The 24,320-nt window shown below is 44.8% G+C and overlaps 1 protein-coding gene across 2 annotated transcripts; it reads right to left on the reverse strand.

The window, feature by feature from the left end:
* Window positions 1-9,709: 9,709 nt before the first annotated feature.
* Window positions 9,710-11,445, reverse strand: LOC103304773 (ribonuclease pancreatic-like). 2 transcript variants are annotated; one of them, XM_008161579.3, is made up of 2 exons: window positions 11,351-11,445; window positions 9,710-10,425 (listed from the first exon to the last, which is right to left on the reverse strand). In XM_008161579.3, the coding sequence occupies exon 2, from the start codon at window positions 10,408-10,410 to the stop codon at window positions 9,880-9,882; it is 531 nt and encodes a 176-aa protein (XP_008159801.3). In that variant the 5' UTR covers window positions 10,411-10,425; window positions 11,351-11,445; the 3' UTR covers window positions 9,710-9,879. The 2 variants fall into 2 exon arrangements, with proteins under 2 accessions (XP_008159801.3, XP_054571560.1); XM_054715585.1 differs by lacking the exon at window positions 11,351-11,445 and adding an exon at window positions 10,588-10,669.
* Window positions 11,446-24,320: the final 12,875 nt, after the last annotated feature.

A 24,320-nucleotide genomic window follows, 5' to 3' on the forward strand; every position in this document is an offset into this window, starting at 1 on the left:
ATATCAAGCGAGGCAAGGGAAAACAGAAGCAAAAAAAACCAAAAAAAGCAAAAAAAAAAAAAAAAAGCAAAATAAAACATAAATAGAATAAGCAAAACAATCTCACAAACAAGCATAAAAATTTGATATAATCAACATTCAAGCAAACAATAACAAAAGGACAGAGAGAAAAACAATTTTTTGGATAGTGAAGACAGAGAAGAGAGAGGTATGTATGGACTCTGGGCAGGGGATTGGAAATTAGATATATATGTAGGGTGAAATTTTAACAGGGGGTAAAAAGAAAGAATAGGGAAGATCTAAATCAGGAAAAGGGTAAGAGAAACAGGACAATGAAAGGGGAAGTTAGGAAGAGGACTGATGGCATAAAGGCAGAGTTGAGATAGAGTAGAATGATGCTAAAGGAAAGATGAAAATAGAATGTAGAACACTAATCTCAGTAAAATAAAGAGAAAATAAAATGATACTTTTTAAGAAAAAGGTAAAATAAAGTAGTAATACAACTGATTGAAAATTAAAATGTAATAATTAAAAAGGTAAAATCAAGTGAGGAAAAAAGAAAAAAATAGTTTCTTAAGTAAAAGATGAAAACAAATATTTTTAAATGTGCAGTAGTGAAGGTCATTCACTTCCTCTATTGTTCTGTTTGGCTCGCCTGTTTCCCAGTCAGGACAGTATTGCAGTTCCCTGCATTCCACTGCTCCTCAGTGTTGTAAGCCAATCCTGATTTTTGAGCAGGCATTGTGTCTTGATTTTTTGTATTCCTTTATTTGTGACTACACAAGAGTCAATTTGTGATTCAACATCTGAGTGGCAGTGTTTCTGGATTCACCTCCGGGTCTATAGGTCCTCTCTAACCTGTGCTTAGATCCTGCTTTCCCTGTGGCACTCAATACCGGTTTGTGGGAGCGGGCTTCCCCAGAGCTGGTTCTCTGATGGTCACTCCCCGCTCTGATCCCCAGGCTCCAGAAAAACAACCTTCCCCCGCAGTCTCCTAGGGTGTCCCCAACTGGGCAATCCCTTGCACTGGGCTCAGCAATCAGGAGAAAGGATTCAAAGAGGAAAACGCGCAAGTGTGCGAACTCAGGGTCACGCTCAAATCTGCGCAGTCCTTCCTTCCTGCTTGTGTCCAAGCAACCTGCACACTCCCAAAATTTTTAGGTTGTCCTTCTGCATCAGAACAAAATGGGCTGTTTTCTAGAGATCCTCTCTGTTATCAGCTCCGAGGACCCCCCTCCACATTCACCGATCACACCAGCCCCAACAGCCACGGATTTTTCTAGGTGCAGACTTTCCCTTTTCCTCCAGCTCCCGCATTGCACGTGCCTCTCCTCCCTGCCACGACCAGAGACCTCACCTTATCCCAGGCAAAATCTGACCTTTCTGTGGTGGAGTGGAGAGCTCCTCTGAATCCGTGTGTTTGCGCCAATTGGGGTCCAGTTCTCTGGGGTTCACAGCTGTTCGGTGGGTGCCGCAGTTGTAGATTTTCAGGCTTCCGATAACATCCACTTTCCCATTCAAGATGGCACGGTCTCTGAGTCCGAGCCGGTGGCTCTGGGAGGGAACGCAGCAGCAGTGGGGGCTGCCTGGTCAGGGGATCCCAGTCCACCACCTTCTGGAGTATAGCTGTTCATTAACTCACCAACAGACACTCCCAGTGTGACCCTCAGCTGTTCTTTCTATCTGCTCCGGGACAAGGCTTGGGACACATCTATCTACTCAGCCACAATTTTTTTCCTCTAAGGGTCTCTTAATGGCTAGTTAATTATACCAATATGAGAGCTCTCTAAAATTTTTCATTTAAAAGTTCTTCAATTCAAAACGTCAAGGTCTAATCAATGATAGTAGGATTTTAATAGCAATAAGTCTTTTACAGCTTAACCAAGGAAGCAGAAAGGCTTACCCAAAGAGAGTACAAAAGATGCAGCTCTCATAGCTACACACGTTCACTCTCAGAGAAAGCGCAGACCTTCATTACACAGGAATCAGAAAGATGGAGTGTATGCCACAATATGTGAGATGCCTTCAGCCACAACCTTCTCATTTGTGGTACCAGGCAGGCCCTACTAGAATGGGATTTTTCAGCACTAACAAGTAACAAAGGTTTAGATGACAAATACCCTATTTTTTTGTTTCTTAATAAACATCTTAAAATTAGTATCCCAAAAAGGTAGCTTCAAGGTGGCAAAACTTAGATCCCTTTATTAGTAAAACCAGGAATGGCATAAAAACCAAGATAAATACCAAGCTGGTGATGGTATCAATTAGAATCAACTATCTATCACAAGACCACCAGGAAGTATGGGCCCTGGTGAGTACTACATTTTTTGTCCCTTTGTCTTGTCAATCTTTAGTACCTGAATTCTAATATTAAGAAAGTGCTATAACAGGGGCCTGTTAGTGGAGAATAATTTGTGTAAAACTCCTGGGGCCTCTGTCTGCTCTGACTCTCCATGCCTGTAAGTTAATTGCCCTTTAATAAATTCTATTAAGCCCTATGGACTTGCCTGCATCATCTTTCAGTCTAAGATACCTTTTCATTACAATGGCCATTACACCGTTGCCATATCGTGAGACATGTGCAAGTTACTTAGCTTCCCAGTTGCCTCATTAACTATAGGATATTGATTAATTAAAACTATTAAATTCTCCTTGGTCTGGCACCTTGCAAATCACCAGCCATACAAGGGTAGAAAGGCTTGGTTTCTGTCTTCTAATAGCTTTAAGTTTAATGCAAAGACAAACAAGAAAACTGTAATTTTCAGTAAAGAGTGATTAGTGTTCATTGTTAGGACAGTTTTAAGACCTAAATAAACACATATAGATATAAAATGGACTTAATAAAATTCCTGGTATGTCATAAAGTTAGTTCCATGTCCCCTTGAATGATTATAAACTTTGAGGGGAGTTATTTTATTCCTCTAAAACAAGACATTCTCAAATAGCTCACTTTCTAGTCAGCTCCCAACTTCCTGTCTTTTACCATGGGACAGTGACTTGTGACAGCAGTCCTTTGGTAGACTTGTGTTAAATATTAATGTTGCAAACATTGCTTAACACCCCCTCTAAAGGGATCAGAGAGCAGTCAGAGCCCTGGGGTTGGCCTGGAACCATTGTGCTTTGTGGCAAGTGGGCAGTGCTACAGCCATTTCTGCACTGTATTCAGACTGAGAGTTGAAGTATGACAAGACTGAATTCTGGTATGGCAGGCAAGGACCCTGAGTGAGAAGCAAGCCAAAATCACCTGGAAGGAGGGAAGTGAAGAGACTCAAGGTTTTCCCTATAGACTGCAGTCATTGATCCCTCTGTCCCAAAGAGATTGTGCTAATTTGCCTTTACAAAAACTGCTGTATTAACCAAGGGTGTTTTATAAGTTCCTCTAAGGAATTTTTTCCCTTGGTTTTCTATTTATTACCAAGCCTACTCTTGCATTCTGGGCAACTATGAAAAGCCTAGATATGCATAGAGGAAACTACTTTTTCCTTGGTGAAGGAGGGGATGGGATGGTGGTATCAAAAGCACATTTCACAAATAGATTTATTGAGGTATAATTGCATATTTTAAAACATACATATTTATATTGAGCAATCTGATGAGTTTTGACATATATATGTTAACATAAAGACCTTCAAACCTGTAAAGAATTTTTGTGAGTTTATTTGAGCCAAACTGTCGACATATGGCAGGAAGCAGAACTTCAACGAACTGAGAAATGTTCTGGAGAATGGCTGGTTACATCTATATCTATACACTAGTGGCCCAGTGCACAGATTTGTGCACATTGAAAGGAAATTAATTAGAAGAAATATTTTAATATCACTATTTGCCCTTTCTCTATAATAGAAGTGTCAACCAAATTCACAATTGACAACGATAACTGCTTTTAGTTAAAGTTTAATTGCAGACAATCCTTTGTGGTAACTTTAGGTCTATGAGTTTGCAAGACTGCCATGCAGGCCTTCCCTGAGCTTGTCAGGTTAGCATGTGGCCCTTTCATCCACATATATAAACACTCATAAAAACAATCACCACAATAAAAATATTGAACAATAGCCTACCAAGCCACATAGTCAGGGAATGCAGAAGAGGAAGGAAATTGTCCTTCAGAGTCACTTTGCCCAGACATATAACAAGAAGAAACTAGATAATGACACATAGAAGTAATGAGCTTTAACGGGCAGTAACCACACTCACTTGTAAAACATGCCTAATGATGAGACGTTATAGGGGGAATATCTAGGCTCCATCTTGCCTGAAAGGACTCCCACTAAGAGGCCAGACTATGACTCCTTGCTTTCAGTAAAATTCCACAGTTGAAATTAACATAACCACATCCTTACCAAGGAACAGAATGAAATGCTGCTTCTCTCTGATGGTTTGCAGGCTAATAGCTCCTACTATAGATATCTCAATTGATTCGAGGAATTCTGCTTGAGGTTTAAGCAGCCCCTTTATCAGCAGAGATGAGGAAATATGCACGAAGTAATGATTGTTTTTCAGAGATTCACAGGAGTATCCATAACTGGACTCAGATCAGTGGGTCAACGAAGAGACCAGGAACAAAGGGATTGAGAAATTTTACACTCCTCCTGGAATCCTTTTAGATGCCTACCTGTCTCAGACCAGCATCCACCCTTGTGTCACCCTTCCTCCCTTACTTTGACAGTAAAAGCTGCCTGAATTTCAGAATCTTTTAAGATGAATTTGAGAAAAAGTTCTAGAGGTAGGTCTTCTTGATCAATAAATCTTTCCTTATTCCAAACTCTGAAGTCTTAAATATTGGCTTTTCTTTTGAAGCATCAAATAGATGAACCTTGGGTCTGTAACAAAAAGAAAGAATGTACAAAAACTATCCATTCTTTTTTAATGTCATGTTCTATAAAATTAAATGGTAATAAGATAGAGTTTGTGGCAAAATAACTATAATTGATAAAAGCTACAGGAACCTGAGAGAGATGCCTGGTCCTTCTTCATCTTGAGGGCTTTTATCTATTTTCCAAATGCAGGGATTTTAGAAGAGGTCTCAGGGGAGGATCTCAATAGCATATTCATCAGCTTTACAAGTGTGTCTTTTCAGGGTTGTGATCTCTACTGATTAGTTGGTGTGAGGGTAGGAGATCATTAGTCATTGCATCTGATCCCAAAGCCAGCCATGTCATTGCTTCATCTGGTTTTGCTGCTTTTCTGGGCCTGGAGCTGACACGCAATTGAGGCCTAGATGTTATCTCTAGTTTGACCAAAACTCTATCCTTGGTCAAAAGATCCAAGGTTTTATTCCTAACATTATTAAATGCGGGTCAGAACCTCATTGTTCTGGGGGCTTAATGCTTAAGGGAATGGTCATACAAGGGTCATATGGGAGTTGTATGATGCTATTCTCTGGCCTTATTCTGACTCTCTCATAACTAACAACATTCCAAGGGATGAAAATTCAGGGGAGAATCTGAACTGCATGACCTGCGATATGAAAGGTCAGGACATGAAAACTGTATGAGCAATGATATGTTAGGGGAGGAAAGGTCACCCTGGGGGTGAAGTCCCACCCTACAATACTTGTTTACGAAGTTTTCCCCATTGCTAGGCACCAGGTACTTTCTACCCTGGTAACATTCTGTACCTGGCCTGTAATTTCTACTCTGCTCATGTCTGTCTAACTGCCAACTATATCAGATACACTTAAAGCTGCAGGGGTAAGGAAGAGCTGGGATACTAATATGTGTTTATCTGTGTACTGAGAATGTAGAATTATTGAAGCTTGTTTGGTTTAAAGAATCTTCTGAAAATTAACATTATTCTTTATTGGATATAATTATTTCAGCCTATAAGCTGAAAGGTTATAGGTTAATTTGCCTGGGTTAGTCTTCTGGTGATAGAGTAGGAATCTAGACAGGCATGAGCAGAGCAGGAACCAAAGGCCAGAGTGGACATTTCTGGGTGCCTAACAAGGGACAAAACAAGAGAAAAAAACTATTATAGGCTTGGACCTTGCCCCCAAGGTGACCTTTTGTCTCCTAGCATGTCACTAGTCATGCAGTTTAGACACTTTGAACTTTTATATCATTAGTCATGCAATTTAGACCCCCTACAGGAGGAACAAGGGGGCCAGAGAATAGTATCATACAACTCCCATATGACCCTTGTATGGCCATTCCCTTAAGCATTAAGCCCCCAAAACAATGAGGTTCTGACTCGCATCTAATAATCTTAGGAACAAAGCCTTGGAATAGATGTTGACCAAGGAGAGAGTTTTGGTCAAACTAGAGATAACATCTAAACCTCAGTTGAGTTTCAGCTCCAGGCCCAGAAAAGCAGCAAAACCAGATGAAGCAACAACATGGCTGACATCAGGACCAGAGGTAATGACTAATGATCTCCTACCCTAGCACCAGTCAATCAGTAGAGACCATAACCCTGAAAGGACACACTTGGAAAGCTGATGAATATGCTATTGAGATCCTCCCATGAGACCTCCCCTAAAATCCCCACCTTTAGAAAACAAATAAAAACCCTTAAGATGAAGAACCATGCAGGTGCTCTCCCTCTCTTGAGTACACCCACAACTCTCCACACCCACTTTTGTCCCCAGGCACACTCTCTCTGGAGCATAATGGTGCCTTTCTCCCTCTTCCCTCAGGTGCATTATCTTTACCTTTCTTTCTCCTAAGCTCCAAGGGCCCTTCTTTTGCCACTGTAATTTGTCTCCTAAGTCATGCAAGCACATTTGGCTCATTTCTTCTACCCCTGTGACTTTCTAAATAAACTTTTGCTTGTATTTCAGTTCTTGGCTCTGAATTCTTTTTTAGCTGAACTCAAGGACTGCGGTGTAGTTCTGATATTAACATCAGGAGGAACTAGTATTCCTTTTTTTGTGGGGTAGCAATAGGCTCCCCACAGAACAGAGACCTCTGATTTATCTCCTGATGGCTGTTTTTCTTCTTGACTAAACTGGACCCCTCCAGGATAGGACCCCATCTATTTTCTCCCAGTCTCCACCTCTTCAGACCACTTTCCTTCCCATTGGCTCTCTGGCTGTGCAAGTCTGAACCTGGACCATCTGTTGTCACCTATCACTTTATTCCACAGATGGAGGCCCAGTGGTCTCATGGTCCAGGTGAAAGATAACATGACTGGAGCCATATTAAAATAGAGCCTAAGTAGCCATTTCAGAGGAACTGCTCTGCACGTCTTACTTTTCTTTATCTTACAAGCTGGACCAAACCACCAGAATTCTAAGAATGCCAAGAGTATCCTATTTTTAAAGACTGGTGAAATTGGATTTTGAGAATGACCAAAATTCTAACCAACAAATTAAATACAATTTCAGGTAAATCTCAAGCCAATGCATGAAGTACAAATATAACTTACCTCATCTAGTACCGATAAATCTTCTTTAATACAACTTATCTCATCTTCCTCCATTTCCCCCATAAAACCCTGAGTTTCTATTAAGGGGGAACACTATTTGGGTTTCTGTCTGAATTTGTTCTCCCAAATTGCAATTTTTTTGGATCTTAAATAAATGCTTATTGCTTCTTCTTCTTCTTTTTTTTTTTTTTTTTTTGCTTCTTCTTTTTCATTTAACACCCAGGAAGCACAAAGACCCAGAAACCAGAAGTGGTGATATGCAGTTACAAATGTAGCAAAACACCAAGTTAGCATTCTTAGAAGTTCCACTAAGGAGCAAAACTGAGAAGCTTCAGGCTTGGGAAGAAGGGTGAGATAAGAAAAATTCTGTCTACAGGAAACAAATCTAAAAACTTAAAAAGTTTCCTTTTTCCCCCTCCTGCATCCTCACTGCTGGTAAGGACTGAGACTCCCATTACCCCAGAAATGCAGGTATATCTGACCACTCTCGCCTGCAGGTTTCCTCCTTATATAGAAGCTCCCAGGGCTAAGAATTCAGTTTACCGAGAAAAATAGCCATTTCCAACATTTATAAATGTAGTATATAAAGACAATACAGTAGTGGTGAAACTGGTTGGAAGTAGGAACTTTCTCTCCCTATGACCTTGTCTAGAGTCAGATACAGCTGTAAACAAAGGGACAAATAAAATGGCTAAGTGATGACAGAAGCTGAGTCTAGTCTGTTCAAGAAATGTAAGGAAGCTTTGCCAACAACTAAGCAGACTCACAGGCCAGGTACCCTGGGAATCTGTGAGAGCCACCAACTCAGGAAGAGCCACAAGTCCACAGCATGTAGTAAAGCAGGAAGACTCGGAATTTTTTTTTCTTGAGTTGACTCTGGTGGCGGAAAGGATGACTTGGAAGCAAGGAGGCCTAGGGTCTACTCCCAGATGTGCCACTATTTAGCAGCAGCCCTGAGCAAGCCACTTAACCGTTTTGAGATTCAGCTTGCTCCTCTATAGAAAGCAGGGGATACAATAGAACAGGGGTGGCAAATGGGAGGCATGTATATCCTTATTTCTCTTATGCCTTCCGCAGAGGCTATTGTTCAACTACATTATGGTTTAGAAGTTCTTCTACAGCAGTCCAAATAGGCATTTCTAATGAAAGTTTGTACACAAGTTGAAATATAGTTATTTTACCTCTAAAATCCATTCTAGCTCCTAAATGGAAGGTTCCAATGTTCCAAGTAAGAGCTGACTATTTTTCTGATTTAGTGGCTCACTCAGAAAAGAAAAGGAAGGAAGGAAGGAAGGAAGGAAGGAAGGAAGGAAGGAAGGAAGGAAGGAAGGAAGGGAAAGAGAGGGAAAAAAAGAAGAGAAAAGGAAAGGAAAGGAAAGGAAAGGAAAGGAAAGGAAAGGAAAGGAAAGGAAAGGAAAGGAAAGGAAAGGAAAGGAAAGGAAAGGAAAGGAAAGGAAAGGAAAGGAAAGGAAAGGGTTAGCAGGGAAAGTCACTAAGAAAAGAAAACATTTATCACTTCTCCTCCCCACCCTGAGGCTGGGCAGGGTCTTCCAGATATCACACTGTCCTTCCTTCTGTGTCAGAGATTTTAGTGTTTAACCTTCTTCTGTCAGTTCACCCAGCATGAGTGTCCTCTGCAGCACCCTGTTATCTAACCAGCCCACACTTGTTAGTACATGCAGACCCAGGGGAAGGTCCCGGGACTGAAAACCTACTTCCCAAAGGGAAGGTCAAGGAAAGACCAATAAAAGAGGGTGGTCACTCCAGTCTGGTAATTAATAGAATTCACTAAGGGAAACTTACTACAAGGCTCATCTTGGGTGGCTGTGAGACAGAGTGGATCCCCAGGACACCTGGCAGGTGACAATAAACTTACTTAGGCTAAAAGAGGTGGGGGATAATCTGGGATAATAATACGTGAATGCTACCAGGTACAGAAATTACTGTACATGCTTGACCAGGTCAGGACAATGGCCTGTTCCAGGAAGGAGCAAGTCACTGGAGGCAGGGGAGGGGTCAGAAAGGACATCAATTATGGTCTGACAGTCTCTAAGGGGGATTTATGGGAAGCAATCTCTATTCTGGCCCAGGCCCTGCTCATGGGACAGGAATCATATCATGGAGTGGTCTTTCCTCCACACTTAAAATTGTATGTTTGGCATTAAGAAATCTACTTGAAAAGGGATTATCTACAAAAGGAATTATCTCTAAAAGCCAAGAGTCAGAAAAGGGGGCATTTAATGATTCTACTTGCTGCTCACCAAAGTTAACCAGAATTACAGTTCTCACCTTCTGGCAGGAAAGCAATCACATTAACAGTAACCTGAATGGAGACAGCTTCAGGAAGCCAGGTAGTTGCAACTGAGTTTTATTGAAAGAAGCAGTAAAGTGGTTCTCGTGGGACCCACCTCACAACCCATCCCTCACCCCCCAAACCACACAGGCGCAAGTCTCAGGCCAGGGAAACACTTTTGTGCTGGATAGGAGCCCTACCTTGAGTCATTTCCCCCAGTGCTAAGAAGGAGGAGGGGTGACAGATGATTCGGTGAGGTGGGGCATCTCACTGCTCTGGTCTCCAATGGAGACCTCTACTGAAGCATCAAAGTGAACAGGCACGTACGGGTTTCCCTCACAGGCCACGATGATGTGCCTCTCCTTCTGGCTGGTCCGGTAGGCACAGTTGGGGTATTTGGAGCCACCTGTCTCATGACAGTCTGTGATGTTCATGCTGGAGTTGCTCTTGTGGCAGTTGGGCTGTCCATTCTTGCAGGTGATGTTTCCCTGGAGGCAAATGGCCTGGACATCTGCCAGAGGCTCGTGCACGAAGGTGTTCACTGGTTTGCACCGTCCCTCTGTCATATTCCGGCGCCTCATCATTTGGTTGCAGTAGTTGGAGTTGTTGCTGGGGTAGCCGTCTGGGTCCATGTGTTGCCGCTGGAACTTCATGGCCCGTGATTCCTTTCCCAGGGAAGGCTGGACCCACCCCAGCACTAACAGCATCAGGACTAGCAGTGGGAACAGGATGAGGGCCTTCTCCTGAGCCATGGTGGCCTCAGTGCCCTGGAGGAGCCCAGCCAGTGAAGAGAGAGGGGAAGAAAAGCATCACTTTAGGAGAGAACCCCAGGTCCCACCTGAGGTCTCCCCTGGCTTACAGTCTCCCTTCAGGTCAGCCAGAAAGACACCCTTTTTCCTGCAAGATTTTCCAAGTGATGGGACACTCACATGTACTCGCCTCCAAAGCATTTGACCCTACTGGTGACAGGGAGCCAGGTCTTCCCCTCTGGGTGGTGACCTCCAAAGTGACCTAAAATCCCAGGGGTCCTGTTTTTGAATACTGGAGGTTTTGTATCTAAAATACTTTTTTAAAATATATTTTTATTTATTTCAGGGAGGAGGGGAGGGGGAGAGATAGAAACATCAACAATGAGAAAACATCATTGACCAGCTGCCTCCTGCTCAACCCTACTGGGGATCAAGTCCACAACCTGAGCCTACAACCCTGGCATGTGTCCTTGATTAGAATCAAACCCAGGACCCTTCAGTCTGCAGGTGGACACTCTATCCACTGAGCCAAACTAGCTAGGGCTAAAATACATTTCTACTCAGTGTTCTAGTGGTTCAATAGATCTTTTTGTCTAAACCATGAGCCAAATTGTATCGTGGTTACTGCCATGACATACAGGGTCATGGCGAACAGAGCTCAGTTGTCCTACAACATTAGGGAAATTCAACTGAGTGCCTGGCACTGGCATCATAAAGGGATGCCATTGTATTCCAAAAAGAGATGCTTGCTTCTCCTCACCTGGGGTTACTCCTTCTCTAGCCCCATGTGTTCTCTGTAGCCAGAATGCTCACTCCCATCCCAGCTCTGCCCCCAGCTACATTTGCCTAACCCAAGCTTAGGGATTAGCCTTGCCCACTTTGCCTCCCTTCACTCCAGACCTCAAGCAGAAGCTGCTCCAAGACCACCTCTTAGGCCTCTTACCTGGGACTTTAGCTTTGATGCCAGGCAAAAGCAAGTGGAAGTCCAGTTTCTGCAGTCACTGGATCTTTGGGGAGTGGAGCTTATGTAAATTACAAAGGGGCTTGGCTTCCAAGATGAGAAGGGTAGGAGGAGCAACCCTGAGGACAATGGGGAATAACCGAGGCTCCCCTCTTTTCAGGATTGCTGGGGGGAATGAACCTGTCTATGGGAGTCTTTCTTGCCATGTGAATCTCATCTCTCTGCTGGTTCCCAGGGATAGCAGGGAAAGTCACTAAGGCCCTGATGCTCAAACCCTAACCATGTCTTTGTTCTCTCTTTGGGGACCATTTCACCAAATAGCCCTTAGAGATTAGCAAAGGGCACATAATATGTAATCAAGGGAGAGGGGGGGGAAAGGGAGGTCATCTCTCTCCCCAGGAGTCCTGGAGTGGTTTTGACCAGAATTACCAAACTCCTAACAGCAGCTCTCCTGTGGGAAGTGAGAGAAGTATCCAGCTGTCTCTAGCTGGCAGGCTTCCTCAATCTGAAAGAGGGGAGAGTGCCTGAACAGTTTGGGTAAGAAGGAAACCTCTGCATGGCCTCACCCAGTTCTGGTAACTTCAACATTCCTGAGGTGAGTGTGTGACAATTTTTATCTTCAGTGACGACTCATCCCGTAGGTCAGAGTTAAGTAGAGAAACTGAAGATAAATCAAAACCCAAATTCCCTTTCAGAGAAAAAATAGAGAGCAATAAGTTTCTTAGCAGCAGAATTCCCTCCTAGGTAGAGATCTATTTTGGTGTGACAATTTTGATACTGCTTGAGTGAGAAATAGCAAAATTCCCTCCATGCTCTAGATTTATTATTTTTTTCTAGGAAAACTATTTTATTTAGCTATAATATCAACTCCAACAGCTTGAAATAAACATTTCCATTCTTTTTCATTGAACGGTATGGTTTGCATGTCACTTTCTTCTAGAATGTCCTGTTTTTTATTATAGTAACTTCTATACCACTCAATTTGTTCTACTTTTTATTTAACACCCAGATATGGGCTTTTAGAAAGGCCAAATAATTGAATCGATACTCCCTCCCCTGGAAACTGACCTTGAGGCCACTTCACAAAGGACATTCCCTCTTGCTTAGACCACATTCCACTTGCTAAGACCATTATCTCTCCCCTCTGAACCTTCTTAGGATCCAGACCACCCAGAGAATTCTCTGCCCAGAAAAAGCCCGCCTAGAGTCCTTTAAAATTTCTGACTCCCTGTCCCTGTGTGCTGATACCATTTGGGGGCTCAGCCCATCTGGTAACCAGATGACCTAATCCTATCTAATAAAAGAGTAATATGCAAATTGACCGTTACACCAAGACACAAGATGGCCGCCACCATGTGGTCAAAGATGGCTGCCCCCATGTGGACACACATGGCCACCACAAGATGGCTGCCACAAGATGGCCTGTAGGGGAGGGCAGTTATGGGAAGTTAGGGGTGATCAGGCCAGCAGAGGAGGGCAGTTGGGGGTGACCAGGCTGGCAGAGGAGCGCAGTTGGGGGAGACCAGGCTAGCAAGGGAGGGCAGTTGGGGGGGACCCCGGCCTGCAGGGAGGGCAGTTGGGGGAGACCAGGCCTGCAGAGGAGAGCAGTTGGGGGTGGGGGGAGACCAGGCCTGAAAGGGAGGGAAGTTGGGGGTGGACAAGGCCTGCAGGGGTGGACAGTTGGGGGGGACCCAGGCCTGCAGGGAAGGGCAGTTGGGGGGGACAAGGCCTGCAGGTGAGGACAGTTGGGAGCCAGCATTCCTGGATTGTGAGAGGGATGTCCAACCACCCGTTTAGGACTGATCCCAGTTGGATCGGGCCTAAATGGGCAGTCAGACATCTCTCAACGGGTCCCAGATTGGAGAGGGTGCAGGCTGGGCTGAGGGACACCACCCCCCAATGCATGAATTTCGTGCACCGGGCCTCAAGTAATTTTATAATCCCTTACCACTTTGGCTCTATGTGTTCCTCCATTGTCGACCCTAACAGGCCACAGGCCACCAGCTCCATGAAATAGTGAACTGGTCTTTGTTTTGGAAAATACTGCAAGTATTTATCCAGAAATTTATGTTCATTAAATTCTGAACCATCATCAATACCTGCTTCATTGTTAATTGGGAACTCCCACAGTTTTCCCTCTTTCATTCACTGGCTCATCTTCTCAAAACCATTCCAAAAGGGCGTTCATTCACTGCAGCTAACTGCTTAGAAATTCCACATCCCAACGTGAAGGTGCTGTTTCTGTTCCAGGTGCCTCTTCAGTAACTGATTTAACATAAAAAACATTAAGTTTCTTCCCTTTGAATATATTTTTCCTAAAATAGCTGACAGACTCACTGGCTCTGAACTGCAGTGCTGGGGCAACAGCTCTAGCACCAGGGACATTTGGGGAGGAACTGGCTTCAGGATGAGGGCTGTCAATGCTCTGGATTGAGACTGTCTCCGTCCAAATTGTAGTTTAGCACTTAAGAGCTGGGCAAGTTATAGAACTTGATTCATTTCCCTGCTCTTCAGTTTCCTGGTCTCTAAAATGGGGATAATAATATGTACCTTTTAGATTTGTTATTACACTGAAATAAGGTCTGATGTGCAAAGCTCTTCAAGAGTGCTTAGAAAGCTTCTATAAATGGTAGGTCAGTGATGGTCATAGGGAGTGGTGCTGAGGTTCTGTGCAAAGGAAACTGTTTAAATAACATTGGGTGATCTCTGAATTGCTTTTTACAGGGCGTGGGGTCAAGTAATAGGCAGACCTTGGTTTTGCTAAAAACCTGAGCTTAAAAAGCAGGCAATTTTGAAATCCTGGAGAGAGGTGAAAAGAGGTAGAGGAGAGAAGAAAGGGACCATGGTAGAAAGAACAGAATTCTTTTAAATGAAATTTCCAAAGTGTCGTCATGTGATAGCCAAGACATCTTTAGTCAAGTCAACATTATTTGCTAAAGTGTAGGAGTTTGGAAGTAGCAGTGGGGCTAAGGAAGCCATGGCATAACAAGCTTTTAGTTTCATGTTTCTGTAGTTCACCCACCACCTCATCCTCCACCCATGTTTTGTTTGTCTCATAGTCCTTATATAGTACTCTTATCATCTTGAGTGGTGTTGGGAGGAAAATTTTTCATACCCATTTATGTTCCTAGTTGGGGGCCTGTGAATTAATTGAAGAAAGCCAGATTAACAGGAGAGACTAGACAAAGTTTGTTCACATGCATATGAAGAAGCACAAAAGGGAGGAGAAAGGATGAACTGGAGTGTTCAAGGCAGGCTCCCAAGACCACGGGACATTATGAAGCCACATCAGTGACTGGCCTGATCCCAGGTGCAGGTGGGAAAGTAAAAGGAAGTACATTTTTGTCCCTCCCATAGATGCCTGGAAATTAATCTCTGAAATCCTCCTTGAGCCAAGGACAAAAGGGTAAAATACTTTCAAGGCTGTGCAGGTTACCATTCCTGTTGATGATTCCCATTTTATAAGACTTCTCATTTCTCTTTCCAAGCCCATTTCACTTCCATCCATCCAACAGTGTGAACTAGGAAAAAAGGGGTTCCAACACCTGAGCCCTTGTTTGAGGCCAACCAGGTACAGGTTGCACTTTTCCAGAGGGCGGTTCTGACCTGTGTGTGAGCCCACCAGGTGCAGTCAACAGCCTGGTCTCTGGAACACACAGAGAAGGGCCCCAGTCTCCTCCCTCTCATTCTAAGCCTCCCGACAGTATCAGTTTTCCTCAGCCCCAAGGACAGAGTGCATCTTCCCTATGTCCTTTCCCACTCCGAGTGCCACCCTGAGTCTTCTTAATGGAGGTCAGATATTGTTCACAGTGTATGAGGAAAGACAGAGACTTGGGAGAAGACCTAATTATCTTTCAGCCTAGGCAGTTCAGTGGTCTCCTTGGTTCTACCCATTTTAGGAGAGTCTCCCTGCCCTTCCCTTATAGGATGAGCACCAGTGCCTCCATTCTTTATTTTAGGGTAACCCACTTGTGCCAGCTCTTCTGAAAGCTTATCACAGTGGCATTAATTATTGACCTGGATTTCTGAGTGAAAGAAAACAGCTGATAGCCCTGGCCTGGTCTTTTAGTTGGTTAGAGCATCATCCCTTGCAACAAAAGGTTACAGGTTCAATGCCTGGACAGAGTACATATCTATGTTGTGGGTTCAATACCTGGTCGGGTTGTGGGTTGGGTGGTAAATGACCAATTGATGCTTATCTCTCACATCAATGCTTCTCTCTTTCCCTCTCTTCATCTCGCTTCCTCTCTAAAAAATCAATAAACACATATTTTCAGGTTAGGAAAGAAAAAAAGAAAACAACTGATAAGAGAGGAAAGCAGGACACCTGAGGGAGCTGGGAGTCTGAAGTCTGCAGTCTCCACCAGAGCCACAGACCTTGTCTTGTCCTGAGAAGAGCTAAGCAGCTAATTCAAGAACTTTGTTTTAGATCCAAGTGCTGAAAATTCTCACCAGAGAAGCAGCCCCTAGAGTTGTAATACAAACTAGACCTTAATATGAGCTCGGTACAGATGAAGATGGGGTTATCAGAAAGCAATGGGAGAAAAGTGCGGAGTGGGGGAAATAGGGGAAGATTTCAGAGCAAAGTTCGCCTTGGGAGGACTTTTAAAGATATATAGGTGTTTTTTATTAGGCATACGGTAAGGGCAATTCAGATTAAAAAAAAAAAAAAGTCCAGAAAGAGAAGTAGATGCTCATGGTACAGTACTGTTTATTTTGAAAATAATAAGTTCTCCCATGTGACTGGGAGGAGGTGAAGGATGGCACAGAAAAGAAAGCTGAAGGCCCAAATAGAAGTACCTTCAATACCAAGCAAAAAACTTCAATATGTAAAAGATGTAGATAGTTACTTTGAACTCAAGGAATGGAAGGACACAAGCAATGGAAAGGATGTTTCATCATTTTCCCGTTATATATACAAGGAGTCTGAAGGTCACAGCAGTCCCAAGGTCAGACAGCATCTTGGCAGCAGAAACAGAAACCAGCCTCAGGTCACCAACTTCCAGGGCAGGGTCCTCACTACACTGTGATGCCTGGTGTGCCCTGGGTGGGGCACACCAGGATATGCATCCAAAGAACTGCAATAAATAGTGAAATTGATCTTTTCTTCTAGTTCTGATTTCCCCAAGAGTTCTCCCACTGCCCTTCCTGCTGTGAAGTGTGGTGGGAGAAGGCAGGATAGCTTTGCTGCTGCCCCCACCTGTGGAGTTCTGGGGGCTGGGGACTCATACTGAGGTATTTTCAGGGGTACTTCCATTGCAGCAGCTGGGGTGAGGGAGGCAGGGAGGGAATGAGTGGCTCAGGGCTCCCAGCTCCAGGCTCTGGGGGCATTGGTTGATTCTACTAGGGACGCTGGAGGGAGGGGAGCCAGCTTAGGAGGAAGAGGTCCCCAGGAGAATATCCACTCCAAGCAGTATCTCTCCCTCTCTTTAAGAAGCCTCACATGCTGGCTCCATCAAGGAAGCAAAGTCCTGAGAACACTCATTTGCTTAGAATTTTGGGGTCTCACATCTTCCATCTCCTGCTTTCCTCCTTGAGTTAGTCACCAGGACTGGTACAATGAGTACTATTGTGCTTCTTTTCCCAAAGCTGGGAGATATTGTCAAGAACAAACCACGTGGATGAGGAAGTCCATGCAGGCATATCAAGTGAAGAGAGTTCAGCTTTATCCAGTTCAGGGGACAAGTCTCACATCTCATTAAGTGGAGCCTTTTATTGACTCATTAAGTCCAACCTTCTGACCTACTGGCTGACCTGCTTTCAGATGTGAATTAAACAGTCCTGATGACTACTTTCATTGCAATCTGATCTGGCAGGATTTTCTCTCTCTGAATATGAGTCTCACTTCTCCGGAAAAGTTAATCATTAATCCCTCTCTGCTATTCTTGGCACTGCGCCAAACTCAACTCTACTTTCCTCCCCTTTTCCCCAGTTTATCTCTCACAGAGGAAATAGAAAAGCAGACCTCAGCAGTGCTATGGTTGTGTCACATGTGCAGGAGAGAGTATCCCACTGTCAGCAAGCACGTGTGTGAGCATAAGTGTTGGTGCAGGACACCCAGCTCCCTCCACCAGCTGGGACACAAGGCCTCTGTCAGCAGGTCATGCAGTGACTGTGGCCAAACCAAGTGACTTCTCTGAGCCTTAGAATTGTTTTCTGAGAAATGAAAGCGTGAAGAAAGATGATTTCTAAGATTGCACTCAGTTAAAACAATAAACTCCCTTAGCCTTTTTGTTTGTTTGTTTGTGAAACTCCTGATTTCCCCTTCAATTTTGATTGATAGTCTTGCTGGATAGAGTATTCTTGGATTCAATCCATTGCTTTGCATCACCTTGTATATCTCTTTCTATTCCCTTCTATCTTGATGTGTTTCTGTTGAGAAATCATTTGATAATCTGATGGGGGATCCTTTGTAGGTAACTCTCTGTTTCTCTCTTGCAGTCTTTAAGATTCTCTCTTTGTTGTGAACATTTGCCATTGCAATTATGACATTTGTTGGTGTGGGTCTTTTGGGATTCATTTACTTGGGAATCTCTGTACTTGTGTAACTTTTTTCTTCCCCATATCAGGGAAGTTTTCTGTCATTATTTCTTCAAATAAATTTTCTAATCCTTGCTGCTCTTCTTGTCCTTCTGGCAGCCCCATGCACCCAAGTTCAAATTCAGTTATTTTGTTTTGCATTGTCCCAAAGCTCCCTTAGGCTGTCCTCCTGCTTTTTAATTTTTTTCTCTAGTTGCTGTTCAGATTAGGCTTGTTTCTGTACTTTATCTTCTAACTCACTAATTCGGTCCTCTGCTTCTTCTAGTCTACTGTTGAAGCCTTCCATGGTATTTTTGACTTTAGTCATATCATGTTTCATTTCTTCCTGATTTTTGCATAGCGTGTTGATTTTTTTCATCCATCCAGTTCATGAAGTGTATTACCATTACTCTGAATTCTTTTTCTGTCATGTTGCATGCTTCTATTTCACTTATTTCCTTTCTTGGCGATTCCTCTTTTTCATTCCTCTGGGGATTGTTTCATTGTCACCCCATTCTGACTATCACCAGAAGGTTCAAATGTCGAGTTGCAGGGGCCTGGGCCATATGCAGTGGGAGTTTTGCACCCTCCAAGTGTCACTGAAGAGTTCTGACACCAAGACATTTGGCTGTGATGGGTTGGTGGGAGGCACGCTCACCCTGGGTCAGAGTCACAGGTGCTTAGTGTGGCCTCCTGTGCACACCTAGAATCAGGGACCCTGCCTGCTCCACATTGAAATAGAAAACCCGCTGGTGTGTGCCAAAAATCAAAGCCCCCTAGTGCGTGTCAGGAGTCAGAGGCTCTCTGTGTCTGCACCAAGAATTGAGTGTCAGATTCTCTGTTGCTTGCTGTGGCCTTGCACTGAGAATCAGGGTCCCTGTGTGTGCATGCACCAAAAATTGGAGTGGCGGGCTCTTAAAGTGAATGTACTGGGTATCAGGGATCCCAGGCACATGCAATGAGGAACATATTCTAGTCACTGGTGCTCATTCCTGCCTCTTGTGTGGAGATTCAGGGTCCTGATCTGCTTGGGAAACCGGGTTGCACAGTCGCACTGTGTTGGCAGGAGGTCCACTCCTGCCCTGAGGAAAATAGCCTTCTATGTGTGCTTGCCCTGAATTAAAGTCAGGTGGCACTGCTGGTCAGTGTGGGTGTGGGGTCTGGTCACGTGGGTGTGCACTGTGGAAAACAAACTCTCCGTGTCCATGCACCCAAGTTCAAATTCAGCACTGCCCTCCTGTGTGGGCATGGGGTCTGGTCGTGGGGAACAAACTCCCTGAGTTTGCATGTTCAGGTTCAAATTCAGGGCAATCTCCCTGGTTGGGTGCAGGATCTGGTCATGGGAAACAAACTCCCTGGGTTTGCACCCCCAGGCTCAAATTCAGCACTGTCTCCCTGCCTGGGCACGGAGGCTGGGTGAGGGAAACAAACTCCCCGGGTTCGCACCTCCAGGTTCAAATTCAGTGCAGCCTCTCTGCTAGGGTGCAAGGTCTGGTCCCAGAAAACAATCTCCCCAAGGTCACGCACCTATGCTCAAATTCAGCACAGCCTCCCTGCCTGGGCATGGAGCCTAGTTGCGGGAAACAAATTCCCCGAGTTCGCACATCCAGGCTCTAATTCAGTGCTGTCTCGCTGCCCTGCATGGGCATGGGATCTGGTCGCATTAAACAATCTCCCCAAGGATGCGCACCTAGGCTCAAATTCAGTACAGTCTCCTTGCCTGGGCATGGAGCCTGGGCATGGGAAGCAAACTTCCCGTGTCCGACATCAAGGCTCATAGTCAGGTAGAGCTGCTGCAGCTGTGTGTGTGCAGAAATCCTTATTGTGTGGCCAGGGACTGGTAGCTCCTATGCCACTGCCACGGGGGTGGTAGGGTAGGGGTTTGGCGTTGTGACTCACAGAAATCTGTGGCTGCGGTGCCTGGAGTCTTGGTGTCCCTAGGTCTGCAGCTATGGTCGTAGGTCTTTTACCAGAGTGGCTGTAGGGTCCCAGTTTTCTACTGAGACCAGACTGCATGGTGGTGAGGCTAGGATCCTAGTCTCAAGCAGTTCTGGTCTTCAAGATGGCGTGGTCTTTGTGGTGCCAGTGTCCTCCCTGGAGTGTTTGTGGTGGCAGCAGGGTTTTGCCATCTAAGACTGCCCAGATTAGTGGCCCCTTAGAAGACCTGCAGGATCTAACTGTCCCTATTTCACACACACACACACACACACACACACACACACACTCACACACATACACGTTCACACACTCCTCTATTGCTCCCTCACTCTCATACACTCTCCCTTCTTACCTTCTTGCCGGTCTCCATCTTTGTTTTTTTCAAAATTCAGTTTCTTAACTTAGATAGTAGTGAACAAAGATATGTTAACTTTGGATTATTTTATTGAGTTTTATACTTAAAACTTGTTCATATTTCTGCAAATCCAATATAATAAAAAGGTAATATGCAAATTGATCATCACTCCAACACACAAGATGGCCGCACACATGTGGTTAAAGATGACTGCCCCCATGTGGACACAAGATGGCCACCACAAGATGGCCAGCAGGGGAGGGCAGTTGTAAGGGACCAGTCCAGCAAGGAAGAGCAGTTGGGGGCGATCAGGCCTGCAGGGGAGGGCAGTTGGAGGTGACCAGGCTTGCAGTTGAGGACAGTTGTAGGGGACTCAGGCCTGCAGGGAAGGGCAATTGGGAGGAACCAGGCCTGCAGGGGATGGCAGTTGGGGGTACCAGGCCTGCAGGAAAGGGAAGTTGGTGGGAACCAGGCCTGCAGAGGAGGGCAGTTAGGGGTGACAAGGCCAGCAGGGAAGGAGAGTTAGGGGCAACCAGGTTGGCAAGGGAGGGAAGTTTGGGGGGACCGGGTCGGCAGGGGAAGGCAATTGGTGGCAACCAGGCTGGCAGGGGAGGGCAGTTAGCTGTGACCAGGTTGGCAAGAGAGAGCAGTTAGGGGTGACTGGGCCAGCAGGGGAGAGCAGTTGGGGGTGACCAGACCAGCAGGGGAGGTCAGTTAAGGGTGACCAGGCTGGCAGAAGAGCAGGTATGCATCAATCAGCCTGGCAGGGAAATGGTTAGGGGGTGATCAGGCCAGCAGGCAGAAGCAGTTAGGGGCAATAGGGCAGGCAGGCAGGCAAGCAGTCCTGGATTGTGAATGGGATGTCCGACTGCCTGTTTAGGCCCGATCCTAAACGGGCAGTCGGACATCCCTTGAGGGGTCCCAGATTAGAGAGGGTGCAGGCTGGGATGAGGGACATCCCTCTCTGATATTTATGGTATTGCCCTAAACTCAACTCTACTTTTCCCCCCTTTTTTCCAGTTTATCTCTCACAGAGGATCTAGAAAAGCAGACCTCAGCAGTACTATGGTTGTGTCACATGTGCAGAAGAAAGTATTCCACTGTCAACAAGCACGTATGTGAGCATAAGTGTTGGTGCAGGACACCCAGCCCCCTCCACCAGCTGGGACACAAGGCTTCTGTCAGCAGGTCATGCAGTGACTGTGGCCAAACCAAGTGACTTCTCTGAGCCTTAGAATTGTTTTCTGAGAAATGAAAGCGTGAAGAAAGATGATTTCTAAGATTGCACTCAGTTAAAACAATTTTTCAGTGTTTTCTGTTTCTAAAGATCTTCCTCTCAATACTTCCCAAATGAAAGATTGGATCTCAATATAACATCTATTTCCAGAAGACCTTTATGTGTTTCAAAGTTGCAAAGTTGCTTTTGTTGTAGTACTCACCAATAATTGCCTTCAGTTTAAATAAAAAAAAAAATTCATTCACACAGAAATGCAGAAAGTGAGAGAAACATTCTTATTTACCCTGACTCCCACCCTCCTGAATTCCTGTCAAATACCAGCAAAAAAATAAATTTTATAGCAATATGGATTTTGTATATATTAATGTTTTTTAAAAGGCACAAATTCTGATCTTTTATTTAAAGAAATTATGTCTTCAGAATTGACGTTTAAAGCTGTTATTGTATAGCTGAGTTGCACAAAAAATAAGTATTGCAATTTAATACACTAATTTATTACATGTTGATTTCTATAGTAAGAAAAAACAATGTCAGCCTATCTGTGGTTCCATCATCAATTCGTTGGGTAAATGAAAATTTCAAGAATACAGTCTTATCAGAGACCCAAAATTAGAGGTAAATCTAGGAATAGAGTTCATAGAACTAGATACTCTCATTAATTAATTTTGGGAATATGTCAATAGTAAGTAATGATTTATAAGAAAGCTCCAGTATATATTTCTCTAAGTTACCAAGTGGGTGATAATATTGAAAAGGCACAAAATAATAAAATACCTAATAAACAAATACAAATATGTTATTTGTATTTTCATCACCTATAAAAACATTGATGTTTTAGTGCATAATTCTCCACACTTTTGTCTATGCTATGTATATGTTTTTATAACATATGGGATATTGTATGCTATGTATATACTGCTTCCAATTCTGCTTTTTCTCTTAAAATGCATCTGGGATTGCCGGAAGCCAATTCCAGCATGTCATAATTGCAGGAGTTTCAGCAAAAGGTTGATGGTCCTTGGGGACTCAACAAGGGCTGAGTCACACATGTTATCACCTGTTGGAATGGCTAAAGGCATTTCCCCAAAACCTGAATAGGGTTATTGTTTGCTGCCAGACAGCTCAGGGCATCTTAACATACATGTTACTGCCTCCTACAACCAAACACCTGAACAGCCGTAGGCTATTCCCCATTCTGACAATGGACTCTGTAAATGAAACCCTACCCTTTGAAGTGTATAGTTCCACCTTGCCTTAGGACAATCCTATCTAATAAAAGAGAAACATGCAAATTGACCGTACCTCCAGTATGCCCACAAATCATGCCCACCAGCCAATCAGGAGTGACTATGCAAATTAACCCAACAAATATGGCGGTGGCCACAGAGCTGGATAATGCAGGAGGCTTGGGTTGTCCCTGGTGATGGAGGAAGCCAAGCTTTCCACCTGCCCTGGCCAACCTGGCCTCTGCTCAAGGCTACAAAGTTTCAATTATAGAAGATAAATAAATCCCAACAAAAATGGCGGCAGCCATGGAGCTGGAGAGAGCCAGAGGCTTGGGTTGCCCCTGGCAATGGAGGAAGCCAAGATCCCGCCCTGGCCAGTCCTGGCCTGCAGTCAAGGCTACAAAGTTTCAATTATAGAAGATAAATAAATCCCAGATACCAGGACCTTCGCTTGGGTTGCTGGGGGGCGTGGCTGGCCTGGAAACCACCACAGGCCCCTCGCCCAGGCTGTCCCATGCCCCAAGCGAACCCCAGCCCTGATCTGAGACACCCTTCAGGGCAAACTAGCCAGCTGCCACCAGTGCAACAGGCCTCTATCCTATCTAATACAAGAATAACATCACTCCAACACACAAGGTGGCTGCCCCCATGTGGTCAAAGATGGATGCTCCCATGTGGACACAAGATGCTCCCATGTGGACACAGTTGGGGGGGACCAGGCCTGCAAGGGAGGGCAGTTGGGGGTGACCAAACCTGCAGAGAAAGGCAGTTGGGAGGGACCCAGGCCTACAGGAGAGGGCAGTTAGGGGTGACCAGGCCTTCAGGGAAGGGCAGTTAGGGATGACCAGGCCTGCAGGGGAGGGCAGTTAGGGGCAATCAGGCCGGCAGGGGAGCAGTTAGGCATCAATCAGGCTGGCAGGGGAGTGGTTAGGGGGTGATCAGGGTGGCAGGCAGAAGGGGTTAGGGAAAATCAGGAAGGCAGGCAGGCAAGCAGTTAGGAGCCAGTAGTCCTGGATTGTGAGAGAGATGTCCAACTGCCCATTTAGACCCGATCCCAGTAGGATTCTTGCTGAAGTAAGAATCCAGAGATGAAAGATAATTTTGAGAGGCATTGGGGGTCAGAGGATCCTGGCTTAAGAAACTAGGTTCTCCTTGTCTCTGGATCACTTGCTTTTTATTAACACAAACTAGAGGACCAGTGCACCTCAGCCCAGCCTGCACCCTCTCCTATCTGGGACCACTCGAGGGATGTCTGACTGCCCATTTAGGCCCAATCCTACTGGGATTGGGCCTAAATGGGCAGTCAGACATCCCTCTCACAATCTCTCTCTCTCTCTCTCTCTCTCTCTCTCTCTCTCTCTCTCTCTTCCTTCCTCTCTCTCTAAAAAGTAATGAAACCTTTCCTCATGTGAGAAAACAATAAAACATCACATGTGCATTTGTATTCTTGTGTCATAAGTCAGGTTCCTTGGCAAAGAGTCACTGAGATAAAGATTTGCATTCAGGAAGTTTACTGGGAACCTTGGGATCAATACCTACAGAGGGGTCCATAGGGATCTTAAGTGTGAGCAAGTGCTCATCTGGGCTCTTGGACTCAGGGTATGATTCTTGCTTTGGGTGCGAGAGGTCTTGTTGTGGAGCGGATGCGAGTGAATGACCACTGGAGTCCAGACCAAA

The sequence above is a fragment of the Eptesicus fuscus genome, chromosome 5, assembly GCF_027574615.1.
Source record: "Eptesicus fuscus isolate TK198812 chromosome 5, DD_ASM_mEF_20220401, whole genome shotgun sequence".
Lineage (NCBI taxonomy): Eukaryota > Metazoa > Chordata > Mammalia > Chiroptera > Vespertilionidae > Eptesicus > Eptesicus fuscus.